General features: G+C 44.1%; 1 protein-coding gene across 1 annotated transcript; it reads right to left on the bottom strand.

Moving 5' to 3' along the window:
• Positions 1-266: 266 nt before the first annotated feature.
• Positions 267-16687, bottom strand: gtf3c2 (general transcription factor IIIC, polypeptide 2, beta). Its single transcript, XM_076084221.1, has 20 exons — positions 16392-16687; positions 15651-15741; positions 14382-14958; positions 14098-14237; positions 13611-13789; positions 13377-13462; positions 13140-13217; positions 12665-12766; positions 12261-12488; positions 12057-12168; positions 11846-11957; positions 6668-6699; positions 6398-6527; positions 6036-6177; positions 5290-5451; positions 4728-4806; positions 4211-4339; positions 3822-4094; positions 3447-3554; positions 267-2255 (listed from the first exon to the last, which is right to left on the bottom strand). The coding sequence occupies exons 2-20, from the start codon at positions 15673-15675 to the stop codon at positions 2079-2081; spliced, it is 2871 nt and encodes a 956-aa protein (XP_075940336.1). The 5' UTR covers positions 15676-15741; positions 16392-16687; the 3' UTR covers positions 267-2078.
• Between the last annotated feature and the right edge of the window lie 522 nt (positions 16688-17209).

The raw sequence follows: 17209 nt of genomic DNA, 5'->3' as shown, positions 1-17209 counted from the left end.
ACGGACGACGTTATCGTGACGTTTATTAAACAACATTCTGAAACTGTCAATAAGATTTGTAAATAAAACGTTTTCAAACCTCTAATTAAACTCAGAGGAAAAGTCTTTCAGACAACTTCTAAACAACAAACAGCTGCTTCTGGATACAATAACATGTCACCATACAGCAGCTGCTCTAATTAAATAATAAATCAAAACCTTTGAAACACCAGAATAACAGCAGCAGGAATAACTCACCAACTAGAGAAAAGAACCACGAAGAAAAATACATAAATTTGTCGTTTATAAACATTACATCCAGCACAGATACACTAAAAAAAAAGTCAAGTATTTCCTCCCAGTTAAAAGCCTGAGTTGTTCTTAAAATGATAAAAGACAGAAATGACCAATTACAAAAACACAGCAGCAAAGATGGGCTTCAAGGAAGAGTTCACGCAAAAACAATATAAATTGTAAGTCGCGCTTCTGGTCCCAGAGAAAGTTTTCTGAGAGAAAATCTGTGCAAACAGACTTCAACAGACGTCCAACGAAAGACAATCAAATAAAAAGGTTATAAAACGCCCAAAGGACAGAAGATTCCTGTCCAGAATCATCCAAGAGCTTCTTAATCCATTCATACGCTCGTGGAAATCTACACACAACAGGTTTCGCTGAACTATTACACAACAAATTCCTTCATGAGAGGTTAGTCCAGAAAATGTCTTTATTCAGCAAAGGTTGAGTGAAATTAGGATACAATGGACACAAGACACTTGGGCGATGCTGCACAGGACCTTTCTGAAACCTTTCCAGATATTTTATAAAGTGTGCTCTCCTAAACGTTCAATAGACCGTAGAGAGCCTGTGATGGTGAGAACTTTATACAATTAGTATTGTTTTGGGTGAACTATTCCTTTATAAGATACATTGTTTCATTGCTGTTGATGTTTTTTTAAACGCAGCACAGTTCACAGTTTAAAACATCAACAGTAAAGTGGGAGGAGACTTTGGGGACAAAATCAGGAAAGTGTATCTTTAACGGTAAAATAAATGAGCAAACACAAAGATCGTTGTGCTCCGGACAGTCGACCGACCGAGCTGAACTACGATGCTGCTGTCCTCGTCGCTGCGCGCTCTTACTAGTAAGACCGACAGATACGAAGACACAAATTTTAAAAAAAGCCGCGGTGGAATGTTTTACCGATTAAAAAAAAAGTACCACGAAAATGTTTACCGAGATTCTTGCATTTTGGTACTCAGTCCTTCCGTTTTGTGAACAGAAACACTTTAGTTTGAAGTTTGACGTAGAGAAGAATTATCAGTCGTGTCTGCTTTGCCCTGAGAGAAGTGGGAAAAAATAGGACGCATGTTGTTGGAAAATCACCTTTTCTTTTCAATAAATAAGTCTGTTGCACCGTTGACCACACCCCCCCGGTGATGTCACGGCGCACTGACACACCCTGAAGTACACTTCTACATCACCGTCGACAACTTTAACCACTAGATGTCAGCAGAACGAAGACGTTGTTGTTGTTAATATCAATTTAAAAACGCTGCAGGTATTTATTATTTTTCCTGAGAGTGATTCCAGCTGATAATTTACATTTCTGTTACCTTGGACTGCTGTTAAAAATGGATTCACTGCCACGTTTGCAACTTGCATGCCCAACGAGAGAAACTGGAGCAACCGAAAACCCGACATGGACTCAATGTGCATCAGGTGGAGGACGTTTAGCAAGGCACTTAAACCGCCAGCTGCTCAAACTTCTTGGAAGCAAATAAACCGTCGCTTTCGATAAAAAGTTTGGAGCGGAAATAAAGGTGCATCTGAGAGACATTTGGTGGGGAAGTGAAATGGTTTGTGGAGGTGGAAACTCTTCCCCGAGGCTCTCCATCGACCTGGAACACTTTCAGGCAGAATTATAAGCACGTCGCTGGTCTTTAGGACACTTGAAACGAGATTAGGCCCAGTTGAAAAACAGCGGATGTATACTGTACGTGCTGAGGGAACACTCTTTAAATTATTCTTAAAAATACTCTTTTGCAGGCTTGTGTGTTTGTGATCCACCTTCTGGTTCTGGAGTGAAGCTGGACTCCTGCTATAGCTCCTCCTGGTCTTTAGGAGAGTACAATGCATTGAACTGGTCGTGGTTCTCACTGATGATCTTCTTGGCCTGGGAGCTGTTCATAGCCCTCACACAGTTTATCTTGACCAGCCCCGACTGGCCCCCGGACACCAACCAGGTATGGCAGCTCATGTTTGGGTTGAAACGCACCTGAGGAGAAGAAGAAGAACAAATGAAATCGTAAATAACCTGAAAAACTTGGAGGAAGCATGCATGAGCTCATGGTCGAGAGGTTGCTGAGAACGCCTAACGTAAACATTAATAGCGCGCTAGGAGAGCTAGCAGCATCGTTAGCTATAAACTAATCTCCTAATCTACATGGAACTGCTCACAACAAGGTCTGTGGATCATCTTGAGTAACCGGGTCGGGATCTCTGGAAAGAAACAACTCTGTTGATTGTTTTTTAAATGCATATTTTTGCCGCTTTGAGCATCACAAGCAGAGGCATTCTAGTCCTAATGTATCGTAGAGAAGGCAGAAGATATCGCCAACACACGGCAACTCTCCCCAAAACACTCTGGTGAACTGTCCCTTTAAACTCCGGTTTATCCACCAAACAATCTTAAATTAAGGAAACACTACAAATCTGCAAATCATGGCACAAACATTGTCCTTGAGTTTAAGTCTCAAGGACAAGGACAGGTGTAACACGGTGTCATCAGCGTAAGTAATGACGTATGTATTTTGCTAGAATCTCCTTCATCTTGATGACTACTTGAGTTTAACTTGTTTTCAGGTAGTTTCCGTCCTCTGTGAGCTCTCAGCGAGTTGCCAGCTTCTTCCTCTTCTTTACTGACACTTATCTATTCCTCTCTTCATCACCATAACTCCTCCCGCTGTGCCTCCTCTTTTACCCCCCCCCCCCCCCCTTCCTATCTCTTCCCAACTCAGTCTCTTCCTCTTTAGAACCCATTTATTCCCTTCAGACCAAAAGAAAAACGGTTCACAAATCCGGCGGCGTTTTGTTTTTTGAGATTGTCCCATGAAGTGCCCGTCCATCATCTCGTCCCAGAGGCCATGGAGGCACCCTCCACTCTGCCCCTCTTAAAATTAAACACATCAAATCCTCAAATGGCTCCCCCTCCCTCCCTCCCTCCCTCCCTCCCTCCTACTGACGGTGACATTTTTCTCATTTTACACATCATTACATTCTGCCTGTCTTTATTGCTGCCCATCAGAGGACGAGAGAGAGGAGGGAGGAGGCTCTTCTTACATCTCTCACCTCCCTTTTCCTTTCCTCACAGTGTTTCCTTCACTTCCCTCCTTTCTAACCTTGTGTTGCAGCAGAAGTCTAACGACCGTGTGTGTGTGTGTGTGTGTGTGTGTGTGTGTGTAGATACCTTGTGTAGTGCACCTAAGGGCATCTCATCCATGTTCAGCTTCGTCTTCAGCTCCGTGTCTTTCATGCGTTTCCACACAGGTCGCTTCTCGCTTCGTGCGAAGGTCCGCTGGAAGTCGGAGGATTATTATATCGTTACATGTGCTTTAATAACTAATAATGATGATCGTGAATGAAAAGACGGGCTGTCAGTGGTGCCGACTTGGCGACGTTCCCTCTAGATTCAGCAACATTAGAGAGAGTGCTGCGAGCTACTTTCATTTTAAAAAGAGTGAGCAACACTGGGCTGTGTTCTTTAGGTTGGATCATTGCTCAACATTACCAACCCGAGGTTTGAACCAGAGAGAGGAAGTGGAAGTGGTTTGAATCTACCCACCATGTCGCTGTCTGTGTGCTGGAGCCAGTTTCTCTTCACGGCCTCTTTGTAAGTCTGGCTCTTCAGAGGAGGACATTCATCCTTTCCCCCTCTTCCTCCATCTCTTCTGTTCTCGCTCCCTCCTGCGGATCCAGCATCCGGTCCTTCGGTCTCTCCTCCGTCCTGCTCTTCGACGGCATCTCCCTCCTCCTCCTCCTCTTCCTCGACTCCTCCCATCTCTAGATTGTCGTCTTTGGTTGTCTCGTGAGGCACCAGAGACGTGAGGTAGACGGGCTGGAGACACCGGGGGACACGTTAATACAGTCGTGTAGCTCCTCTGAAAATGCTTTGTTGCATGTTTTAGCAGCAAGGCAACGTACAAAGTACAACAACAAGAGCGGTAAACTTACAAAGCGTCTCTCTAACGTGCGTTTGATGTATTGAGGGATGATGCCGATCTGAGGTAAGAGGGAGAGGATGACCTCCCCGAGGCTGTCCGCTGTCACCACACTGTTCAACCACTCGGTGTACGATATGGACTGCAACCAAACGGGAAGAACACACAATCATCTGCATTAAGATATTAGCTTTCTTCCCTCGTGAATATCGGGTTTATTTGGTGTTTCGTTCCAGAGATTTATTCAGAATTACAAAACATTTTTCCAACGTCAGAAAGTCCTTTTGAAAATGTTGAAAAATGCCAGTTATATCCTTTTATGGTCCGGGTCAAACTTACCAACTGGCTACGATGTTCTGGTACCAGACACATTTAAAAACTACATTATGTTTAAAAGTGTTCGTTAAGACATCCATGAGCGTCCACATTTAAAGAAGTTACTGAAGAGCAAAGCTGGTCTATCGTGCGCTCCGTGGCTGATTTTAAGGAAAGCCGATGACTGAAAAGATGGAAGATAACGTCACACTCACCCACAGAGTGGCGGTCCGAGGAATTGCGAAGATGGCGCGCAACTGATGGTCAAAGTAATGCACTCCCTGTGAACCGTACCTAAATAAAACAAATACAACCAACAGAGTCAAACAAAGAAAAGGAAAGAAGAGAAACATGGAAATCTCAGTATGACTCTGTTTCAGAGCACTTAAAGGGGAAGCCCACCAGTCAGGATATCTCCCGTTACAGACGTCCTATATGGACATTTATGGACGTTATGACTACAGAAGCACCGATTGATCGGCCAAATAAAACGACACGCAAAACATTACAAACAGCAAAGTTAGACACGATACATACAACAGAAACAGTGACAGCTTCAGCATAATAATGTACAATCGTACGTTGGATAACTTTAGTATTTTAGGGCAGACTATGTGAGATTGAAGGCTGAGGTGGCCTCTTGAATTTATACTGGTATTTCTATTGGAATAGTCAGAATATCTTCATTTTGAAATCCTACAAGATGCTTGTGCATGCTGTCAGTTATAGTTCTTAGAAAGAAGTGATGACGGAGAGGAAAAAGAGAAGCCGCCTCACGCTGCGTAGGCGTTCTCCTGGGCCAACAGGACTCCGGGTGCATTCAGGGGCCAGTAGACCTCATTGGTCAGGTAGCGTTTCTGGACTGTGATTGGATGGTAGAGCCTCCTCAGATCCCACGTCTTCACGTAGCGGTCTTCTCCTGCGGTCACCAACAAGAATCTGAGAGAGAGAGAGAGAGAGAGAGCTTGTGTACGTACTCATACGCGCTCGACCGACTGTGACAAAAAACAGCGGTGTGTGAATGTGGAGAGGAAGAGATGACAAACTGTTCAGGTGGAAGAAAAAAGAAAAGTAGAACAGAGACAGAGAGAGAGACGTAGTTTTATCTCTTTCAACCGTTTAATTAAAGAGCAGTGATCCAGATGTGTGTCCTCTGGAGGATTAATCTTCTTCTTCACGTACGTGGTTCAACTTTAGGTTAATACCGTGCAGAAGATCAACTCAAATGATGAGTAACGGACATGATGGATTAGTCCCAGAGATGAACTTCAAAGAGGAAAGTAGCTTCAGATATGCAACTTGAACACGAAACTGTATCTGAGTTTGAGTCACGATTGTTGAGGACGTTATACGTTAGTGCTTCTTCTATTGGTTGCAGCTCTATCCAAAGAGCTGATATGATAAAATATTAGTGTTTTACTACTTTGTATAGTTGTAGATTTCTCCTAAATACACCCAAAGTTACCATTAGATAATGCCTCGTGTGCATATTTACACGTAACATAGTGTTAAAGGAGTCTGACCTGGAGGCGGGGCAGAAGGCCAGGGCCCGGACGGCGTTGTCGTGAGCCAGGAGGCATCGGTAGGGCAGCAGGCTGAGGGACTCAGACTCTCGCAACCGCAACAGCGGCGACTTTGTGGACAGATCCCACAGACCTACGACACCTGGAGACAGAGAGAGAGAGAACGTGACACACTAGACTCAACAAAGACAGAAAATACCGGCTGAAAGTAGCCTGAGAAATACAGCAAAACGTGTGAAAATACTTCATGAAGACAGTGGTTGAAAAGAATAAAGAGGCAGATGAACCTGAGGGGATTTAGACTCTTCATCTGTTTGTTCTGTCAAACGCTGAACAAATTAATCAAGAAAATCAATTCATACCGTCATAGAATCCAACAGCCATTATATTGTGAGGTTTCTCAGGCAGCCAATCCATGGACAGCACTTGTCCACTCTTCTCATGGCGAGGGGCTTTGAAGGAGCCCAGCTTCAGCGTCAACACGCCTTCTGCCTGCACAACACAAGAGCCGTCAAACGTCACGTAAACAGCAGCGTTGGATGTTATATCGTGATATACTATATATCTATATATAGATATATAGATTAGGTATTTCATGACGTATTGTGTATGTCTGCAGAATTGAACCCTACCTGGTAAATCGGCAGCTGTTTACTGTCTTTTCCTGCAGAGAGAAACATGAATCACACTTTATGTTTTATGATTATTGGTAATGATGATAGAACTAAGCATAGGATGCAGTGAGAACAATAACAACAACATGGGGATAATGGTCTTTAGACAGTCTCTCCTGGACGGTACTCATGATGCTGCACTCAGTTGTGTACATGGACCAAGTTTTACAGCAATCGGTCCAACAGACGGACCGACGCACCGACTCTGAGCTGCTGGATGTTAAGAACCACTTCAGAGGTGCTTCTGCCCCGACGATCACTGATCACTGCTGTGGTTAATAGGAGGGAAAATCCAATAACTAAAAAAATAAAAAGGCGTCCGACTGTTCCCCATCATTAGTTTCCTCCTCCCAGAGTTCAGATCAATACGCTGTCCTCCTCACTGTTCAGCACTTTCCATCAACTCGCCTCAGCCTTTAGAAAAACACACACTCACACTTTTACACCATCGTCTGACGAGCTAAATCAAGTCCTGATCTTTAGCCTCGTCCCAGACCAAGGGTCAGACCCGGGTCGACCCAGACTTCACAACCCCGAGCTGAGTCTTAGGTCTGAAACGGCTTTTCACATTTCAAGATGCACCGATCGATTGATCGGATCAAGACCGGACAGTCAGTTTCATAACTCAGATATTTTTTGTGGGTCACATTTACACGTGTGTGTGTTTGTGACATGAAGCACTTGTTTCAGTGAGTGAGGAAGACACTTCTTCTGTTAAAGTGTCAATAAATAATCATAAATACAGCTAACGTTACCGTCACATAAAGCTAGTCCGGTATTCAACCAGTAAACAGTTTAAACCGTAACCTCAGCATTCAAAGGCCTCGACTGAAGACTGACAGCAGATTGGTTCTCGTGGTGAATATAAGTACAACACACGATAAAAAGCACTTCATCTGGGCTTTACTGTGACCCCCCCCCCATGATGATTGACAGAGTCGGGATACAAGAGGTGTCAGCTACTCGACCTAAGATTCATGGCTCCTAACACTAACAACTGGCTCAGCGATGCATCTTCTTTGTCATTTCAATTATAGATCCTTGTCTGACGGAGAGCGGCGCTGTAAATTATGTGCGTTCACTACGCAGTCTCGCTTTCTCCCTTTTGTCTTTTTCTCACCCCTCCTCCTCCTCCTCCTCCTCCTCCTCCTCTTCTTCTGCAGCTTTTAACAGCCTCCCCCTCATTCATTCTGGTGACTGGACGGACAAAAGCCATTTATAATTATCTGTCACAAACAGCACTGGGCTGCTGGAGAAAAACCAGGACACACACACACACACACACACACACACACACACACACACACACACACACACACACACACACACACACACACACACACACACACACACACACACACACACACACACACACACACACACACACACACACCTTTAACCCCGTCCAAGCCAATTTTAACCGTTCAGTTGAATTCCCACTCGTGCTCATGTAAGATAGCTAATCTGCATTCAATTAGTGCTCCTCATGTCAGGCTATAAGAAGCTATGAACACAATTCTCCCGTCTTTTATCTTCTATTCACTTGGTTAGAAGCACCTTCACCCTCTCCGTCCCTCCGCCTCCTCTCTGGGGCCGGTCTGCCCTCAAAGAACAAGTCGAGTTGATGAAAAAGGAATTTTTCTGCTCGCAAAATAAACTCCAGGTCAGCGGCTCAAAGTTAAACGTGACAGCAGAGTCGTATGTTAGTTGAAAGCCTATAGAAATAAACATCCTACCTGAAAACAATAAATACAGTCTTTGGTTTTAATAATGACTCTTAACATTTTTATGTTCATGAATTATCCATCATTAAATTCTACTTTTACTTTAACATGTTAACATTTGTTATTCAGCACTTAACTCACAGCCTGGTTAAGATCAAGCATTCATTTTAAAAGTATTTTGTCCGATATTTTACTCCTGGTATTGGCGCTAAATGAAAAGTCAGAGGATCACCAAAGTCTCTGGGATTCATCCTCTGGGGAACATTATTGTTGGCACCAAAGTTTGTGCCGATCCAGCTTGTAGATGTAAAGATATTTAACTAGATCAGCGGGTCGCCAATTTGCTGAATTCTTCCATTGAATTTCTACCGTTGTCTTTTATATCTGCAGTACACCTTTGGGCCACACGAGGGAGCCTGAACGCTCACATTGTTGTGATGATTGTAGCCGATTTATAACATTTAATCTAATATGTTTGTTTCACTGATGAGAGGAAATGAAAACACTGAGATCGCCTGTTAACTCTGACTAAAGCCTAAAGTATTTTAAATGTTTTCAATAACACAAAAAGAAACACAGAAAACGTAATCTATCTAATAAAATGTAAAACATTTTAGAGGCTTTTGTTTTGGTTTATCAGACTCGAGACTTCTTGAAGTCTCGGCTATGACTCAGTTTGAAAGCTCAGCATTAGATCAAGTCGTCTGTGTGTTCAGCAACCTTTCTATCCAATAACGATAACCTATGGTTGGAAGCAGCGGGCTGATGGAGGAGCTCTACTGAAGCTGGAACCAGTGACCCACGGCTACAAAACAAAATGGAAACCAGACTCCATGAAGCATCGGGGTAAAGAAAAAAAGAACAGCATGGAAATGTCAGGTTCTATTTGGCTTTTTATGTCCATATTGCAAAACCAAGCCAAGTGTAATAGAGTCTGTTGTTACCCATAATGCTGTGTATGATTTTAATATTAGCGCCTATGATGGTGTCCTTAAATCTAAGTAAACTGTGTGTTTTTGCATATTTATAACTCCCTCTTTTACGTGTCATACAATAAATCAAAGCGAGTGAAGCAGTTTCTTAAAACCTGCATTCTCTCTAGTGTCCACCAGGGGGCGACTCCTCTGGTTGTATAGAAGTCTATGAGAAAATGACTCTACTTCTCTCTTGATTTATTACCTCAGTAAACATTGTAAACATGAGTTTATGGTCTCAATCTCTAGTTTCAAGTCTTCTTCAATACAGCATGATGTTCATTTAGTACATTATGGTCCATTTAGAGTCACACAGACCATAAAGCAGGGGATGCTTTAGGGCGGGGCTACACTGTGATTGACAGGTTGCTATCAGTCTTATACAGCGTCTCTATGTCACTCCTCAGTCCAAATATGGTCACTTCCTGTTCATTGGCTGCTAAAAAACCAACATGGCGACGGCCGTAATCCAACTTATTTAGGGCTTTTATTGTGAAAGGTAAAAATGGAGGGAACAGATCGGACCTGCGCTGTTTGTGAAGGTTGAAATGAGTAATACAGTTTGACATCTTGTTGTTTCATAAATAGAGGCGCAACGCAGTTGGTTGATGGAGAAAAACCAACCCCAAAAAATATGTGCTTAATATTCACGTTCTGTGTGAGAGTATTCATGACAAAAAAACAAATGTGAAAAAATATATTGACTGCAAATGAATTGCCCTCGGTGTGAAACAGTCAATTAATGGAGCTGATGTTCACGTTTGATCAAAATAAATACAAACTTAACTTCATTTAATTCAGAGGAGATATGTGGTGGTTTAGACTGAGAGAGTATAATTAAATGTATAATAAAAAGTAAATTCAGCAAGACATCCTGGTCATTCTTCACCGAATAGAATGTCGCTATCGCTCTACAAGCAGTGACATCAGCCAACCGCCGAGCTGCACCAGAGAAGATACGCCGCAGAACACAACGCCTGGTGGGAGTAGGGAGGGTGTGTCCACTGTGATGCAATGAAATGTGTGAGAGGTGGGTTTTATACGAGAAACACTACGATCTTAGACTGGCGCAGTGTTTAATCAGATTAGCCTGCACACACACACGCACACGCACACACACACACACATACACACGCGTGCAGACATAACTGTGGTCCTGTGTATGATGGATGTGGCGGATAAGATCACCATTAATCTCATTCATCCAGTCTTCTATCAGCAGAGCTCCGTGAACTGGACGCCAGGCTCCAGCTCCTCTAGTGTCAGCATATACTCACACACTCCTGGAGGGCATTGTGTGTGTGTGTGTGTGTGTGTGTGTTTTCAAGTGCTTCAGAGAAGCAGTTAACTGGTAAAGCTGCTTTAAACAGTTTGATGGACCCCCCCCCCCATTGTCCTTTTATTGAATACGAGATCCGATCCAGTTAATGACGTCCGTGTCTGATACGATTGATGCTTTTGAGACCGATGAATCAGGGTGTGTAAAGGACTGTAGCCTGAAACCCTACCGCTAATCAATTAATTCTTATTTTTTCTATCAATAAAGCCAAATATTCTTTGGTTCAAGCGTCTGTTGTAAGAATTTGATGTTTCTTCTCTGTTTTATATCAGCGTAAACTGAATATATTAAGGTTTTTGTCTTTTGGTCGGATAAAAGAAGCAATTTGAAGACGTCATCCTGGGTTTTTAGGAGGTTGTGACGGCCATATTTCCTTATTTTCAGACAATTAATGAATAGAGAATAATGAATTAATAATGAATATGATAATCAGTCGAGATGAGGCTTTTGTACAAATATTTATCGACGTGGTTGTGAACACATTTCTTCTTCTACTTCTATAATTCCACCGGCCTCAAAATCTTCACTTGTTTAGAAATAAACGACGTCGTGTCGCTCAAATTGTATTTCACATCGGGGTCGTTAGTTCCTGCTGGTTTCGACTTCTCGCTGGTAAATTAGATAAGTGGTCTCTGGATTATTGGACTAGTGGTCAGAATATGGATGAGAGCGCTGGATGAGACTCTTTAAGACGAGATGGAAGGACGCAGCAGTGAGCGGATACAGAAACACAACAAAGCTCGATTTGTCCTTTTTTTTTAACCTATATTTTTCATTCGGCACGGCCTCTTTGTTTCTTCGTTGTGGTGCGTGAAGAAACAGAGTGATGGAGGTGTGCAACACAAATAACAATCAGCCGTTGGGTGGGGTTCAGCGAGATGTGAACGAATCCGTAGTCCAGCTGTTGCCATGATCTGAAAAGCACCACTAAGACTCTGCTTTACTGCAGGAATCAGGTACGCGACATCCTGACTCCATGCTGCATAAAGGGCAACACTGCCCTCTACTGACCACAAGACGCACTTCATGTCCTGGGTGTCAGGGTTGTGCGTCATTTCTACTGTTTAGGAAATCTGCCATTTAACATTCCCAGTCTTACCAGTTTCCTTCTTGCTGGAGTGCAGAGCGTCCGGGTGGGGCAGGCTGTAAATGGTGACCACACCGGTGGAGGTGGCGACCGCCAGAAGACCCAGTCTGGGCAGGAACGGAGCCTTTCAGGCGCGGCGGGGGATTTAAAATGTTTTAATATATTTACATTATGACATTAGTCTTCAGTACTGTACTCTCATGTTGGTGGAACGCCTCCTCACCTTTCTGCCACAGCTGGGGAGCTCCCAGCCTCCTGCAGGACACCACTTCAGAGCCCAGGTGAAGCCTTCGTCCTGGGCCAAGCCGTAGGCCAAGGCTGGCTGAGAGTCCGGTCTGCAGGGACGGAAGAGACGCGTCTCATTCAAAACAAAAAGGAGGTGGAAGCCACGCGTAGCAAGAAATAAGTGCGCCCACTTCAGCTCTACCTGCTGTCGTACTCCAGCGTGCCCAGGTCCCACAGCTGAACGAGTCCGGCTCCGCCGTGCGTCTTGTTGACGCAGTGCTGGTCGTCCATCCCTCGATGGCAGGCCAGAGCGACGTACTGGGATGCCGGAGCACCATCGGGTGTGGGACACCACTCCATAGCCCAGACCGGTCCACCCGCATACAGCAACATGTCCCAGCGATCCGGGTGAGCGGGCACCGCCGTGAACCTGGTCAGAGACATAAACAGATCCTTAAACAGATGCATCATGAAGGAGCCATTACGAGTGGAACAAACTCTTCCCGAGGCGTCTCCAGCCAGTCACACATTTGTCTTGTAAAGTGGTAAATGCTGACTTACATTTGTTTTTATATCATCATGATTAAAAGCTTGGATCCTTCTAACCTGCTGAGTCTCTGCAGAGGCGTCTCCTCCTTACCGAGGCCTTCTCGGGACACTCTGAAAGCAGCCGACTGAAGCTCCTGAGGAAGGTACTTCTCCACATCGCTGACGAACACACGAGACACACAAACCTTCAACGATCACTGTACAGAAAGTAGAGCAGCGTGGGGAACGCTCACGTGCACTATACGTGCACTAAAAGCATGCACGGGCCGGCCCGTCTGCGTCAACAAAGCACACAAAAGCTCTGATACCAACACACACACACAGAGGGAGAGTGACCTCATTCTACACATCACTCCTCTTCATCTTTACGTAGATAACAGTTGTGTGCTGCTACATTAATGCTCTGAATGTTAAATAGAGCTCCTTTAAAATACGGTGCGGCTTTATTTTGATCACTTTAGGAGTTCTCTGTCTTGTAGAAAACGTTATTGTCTCGATGATTACAAACACAAGTTAAAGGTGAACTACCTACCTTGGTGGAACGAGGTTCCAGACACTGGTGGAGGGGACCCACTCTGGGAACACCCAGCTGCTGTAGTGCTCCTCCCGGCTGGAACACACACACACACACACACACACACACACACACACACACACACACACACACTCACATCATAATACGTTTCTGGGTTGTTTTGCACATGAGAGTCAGTGAATTTGTGGAATAATATGGTGGCTGAGTTAGACAGTCGTGAGTGAAGCTACTTACAACTTCTTGGTCGTCTTCGTGGCGTCCCAAACCGTTTTCATGATGTTGGTCGTGAGCCCGTTGGGGGTTTTGGGATTCGGGCCTGTCTGCAGGAAGAGAAGAAGAAGAGTTTATAGTTTTATTTCTTCAGTAACAGTTCTGCAGAGATCTAAAGTTTGTCTTAAAGAACACAGAGTCTCCGTATCTCAATATTTGATCACAGCCAATCAGAACGAAGCAGAAGATTCTACTAACACTCTTGTGGACATGAAAAGTGGCTGGACTTCTTCCATCGGTCCCCGAGTCAGAGTCTGAGTTCTCTGCCTCCCCTTCATCTTCCATCTCCTCAACATCCTCTTCTTCAACACCTGGAACGAAGTCCTCATCTTCGGCAGCATCGCTGTCACAACGTTTCCTCTTTTGGCCTTTACGTCCTGCACGAATGAAAATAACTCTAAGTATTCCTGTCAGTATGTCGGGATCTGCACTGCTGTTAGTGCTATTAGTGCTATTAGTGCTATTAGTGCTGTTAGTGCTATTAGTGCAGGGTGACTGTCGGTTTATGTGAGTTTAGAATGCAATATCGATACGTCACGACAGAGACACACACACACACACACTTATCTGGTGAGCTTATCGTCCTTCTATGTGATCTCTATCTATGCTGAGCGGTTATTGGTGCATTGGGAGAACGAGGCGGCGCTCAGCATCAGTCAGCTGGTGGTGAGAGGTGAAACTGTACCTTTGCTTCCTTTGAGACTCCTCCGCTCCGTCACCGAGTGTCTGCGGGTGATTTCACTGTCGCACTCTGGCTGGGAGCCGGACTCATCACTGGGATGGTTGAGCACTTCTTTTGCCAAAATGTGGAGGTACTTCAATGCCCTGGAGAAACATATTAAATATAGAATAACTACACTACCCTGAGATGATGTGTATGCATGGAGAACGTCTGAACTTGCAACCCCGGTACCTCTACGTTTAACTGACTTTTTGCGTGTACGAGCAGGTCTAATGAATGCAGCTTACGCTTTAGCAGCACCTCTCCTGTGGCGCCCACTCGGTGTGGTCTCCTCCTCGGCTTCTATCGGAGGATCTTCTTGAGCCGCCTCACACGGGGGTTCTGCAACCGGTTCCATCGCAGGCTGCTTCCTCACATACTTTCTCTTTGGCTTTGGCGTCCCATTTTCCAGCTGCACCGCGTCTACAACCCCACCCTCCCCATCCCTGTTGGGAGTTTTCTTGGCGGGAGTTTTCTTAGCGGGAGTTTTCTTAGCGGGAGTTCTTTTCGCCGGGGTCCTCTTGGCTCTCGTCGCCTTTTTAGGAGTGTCCTCCGAGGGTTCCCCATCAGACTCCCGGGGCGTTCCGTCGGTAGCTTCTGGTTCCACGTCATCGCTCTGTTGTCCGGCGTTCTCAGCTTTGCCACTCTTTACCGGAGTTCTTTTAGAAGCCGCTCCTCTGCCTCCTCCCGACCTCGTTCTTTGTGGTTTTTCTTGGGCACTTTGCACATCAGACGGATCATCAGTTTCATAATCACAATATTTTGTATTTTTCCTCCGTTGTCGTCCTCTGGAGCTGGGTGTTAAACCCGACGGCTTCTCTTGCCCTGCGTGGACAGTGACGTTATTACTGCACAGGTATACAAAAATATGTCAAAAACACAGTTAAGAGACTATAGCTTCACTAAAAGTGTGCACAACTTTCACCAAATGTTACTCTTACAGGAATACACTAATATATGTATAATATGGAAGGTGGAAGTGAGCACTTGAATTAGCAATTTCTGCAAATGAATGAATCATTTTTGCTCTCAAATTAATCATTAACGCACAAAAATGAATGCATGTACTTGAATTAATCACTCAACACACAACAACAATACAATAACAAAATGAAATAATAGATAAATAATAATAGATGATAAATACGTCACAGTACATAATAATGTTAAACAACATTGTTAACATTCAACCATATGTTTTAGGGACGTCAAATATGTTGTATAACGGGCAAAATCCCAAATATGGTCCTGTATATCGCTGCACAAAATGAACACAATGCTGCATCAACTCAAAGCAGCTTCCAAGATTAGAAAAGGAATTAATTTAAAGTAATTAATTCAGAATGAACCCCCACACAGCGGCCGTCCTGCCACTAGACCTGCTCCTTCAGAGTCGGCAACAACCTGTAAATCCAGTTCCTACTGCAACAGTATCATAAATGACACATGTTTTCCCTTCATGACACCTTTGTAATAGATAGTAACCTCATGCGTGTAAATGTTACGCTCTGTATCACCTTGTCCAGAGTCAATGGGATCCATCGGCCCGGTGGTTCTGGTGCTGGTTCAGTCAGAAGCCTCCTCCTGCATGGAGCAGGTGTCTCCTCACTAACACAACACAACGCAAGACATTTTATGAACATCTGAGGATGTAGTTCAAACAAACACCTGCAGATGCATCTATGAACGGTGACGTTATACAGTGATTGTACACATGCAGTAATATTTCATCATACTTCATGTGTTTCCTCTTTTTCTGGACTGACTGACTCAAAGTTATCAGCTGTAAAGACGGTGAATGATGACCTGAGAGGTCTTTATTGCGTTTTTACACCTCGGGAAGTAGTTTAGAAACACTTACTGTGGAAACATCGCGTTATCTGACACCACTGAACCAAACCTCATTGGGTTTTGTGATAGTTTTATGTTTTATTCCGCATGCTTCAGTGTGAATCGGTGATAGACACACAGATATATGACTATACTTGTCATATGTTAACCACCCATCAATTCGGCATATGTTTCAGATATCACACATGCAAGTACCAAGTTATTCAAGTGGTTTGCAGGCGTGCAGTCTTGCAGCGAGTATGCTATTGAGCTAACACCACACAGCTAATGCTAAACGTGCTAAAGTGGGCAGTGGAGTGTCAGCGCTTCCTACACCGGCGTTCAGTAGCGTGAACCCTCTTTACATCGGCCGGTAACGTGGAGGACGTTTCGGGTTACACGCTCGCTGGTGGCCATTAAAAGCTTACCCTGCGTGCAGCAGAGGCTCGACTCCTCGGTGGCGAAGGCTGAAACGCGTCGTAACCCGGAGCCGAGACGCCTGCGTTTGGCTCCTCGGGATCGAATCCCAACCTCGGCGGAAGATCTCGCGGAAGGTCGACGGAGCCGCGGAGACGTTACCGGACGTGTGGGTCCAGTCGTTAACGTGTGACTAAAATATGAATACCACACGCGCCGTGTCCACTGATTCCGGTTTGGCTGAAAGTCGCTTTCAGCTCGCATTTAGACCGCCATGTTACTGTACCGGCATGGTGACTCACACCGCCCACTAGCGGCAGAACACGGAACTACACCGGCGTACTACTGTAGCAGTCGCGTGTTCAACCCTCAGAATAACCAAATATTAGGATTACATTTGGTTATTCTGTATAGGAGAAAGTATTCAGACCAATTCTACAATTATTCTGTCTGTATATATCATATTTTAGTTATTGTGGATTTTTTACCTTTTTACTTATTTAATATTCTTTACAGTTTTATTACTTATTTACTTATTTATAATACTTGTTTTGATCTTGTTTTTGTCTTTTCCACTACGCTGCTGTAATCTTGTAGATTTCCCCACTGCGTGACTAATAAAGGATTATTTTATCTTATCATTATTAAAGTAGAAGTACTAATACAACACTAAAAATAATAGTCTGATACAACTTAAAGTCCTGCTTTGAAAATGTAACTTAAAATTAAATGACTGATGTGTTTATTAATTTTTGAGAGCATAGCTGGAATACAAAAATTAAAATTAAATAAAAAATACATTAAAGGCCACCGCACAAACATCCTGAGC

Source organism: Anarhichas minor, unplaced genomic scaffold (assembly GCF_050575085.1).
Source record: "Anarhichas minor isolate MPS153535 unplaced genomic scaffold, ASM5057508v1 ptg000136l, whole genome shotgun sequence".
In the NCBI taxonomy this organism is placed as follows: Eukaryota; Metazoa; Chordata; class Actinopteri; order Perciformes; family Anarhichadidae; genus Anarhichas; species Anarhichas minor.
This window is presented reverse-complemented; position numbering and strand designations above follow the sequence as displayed.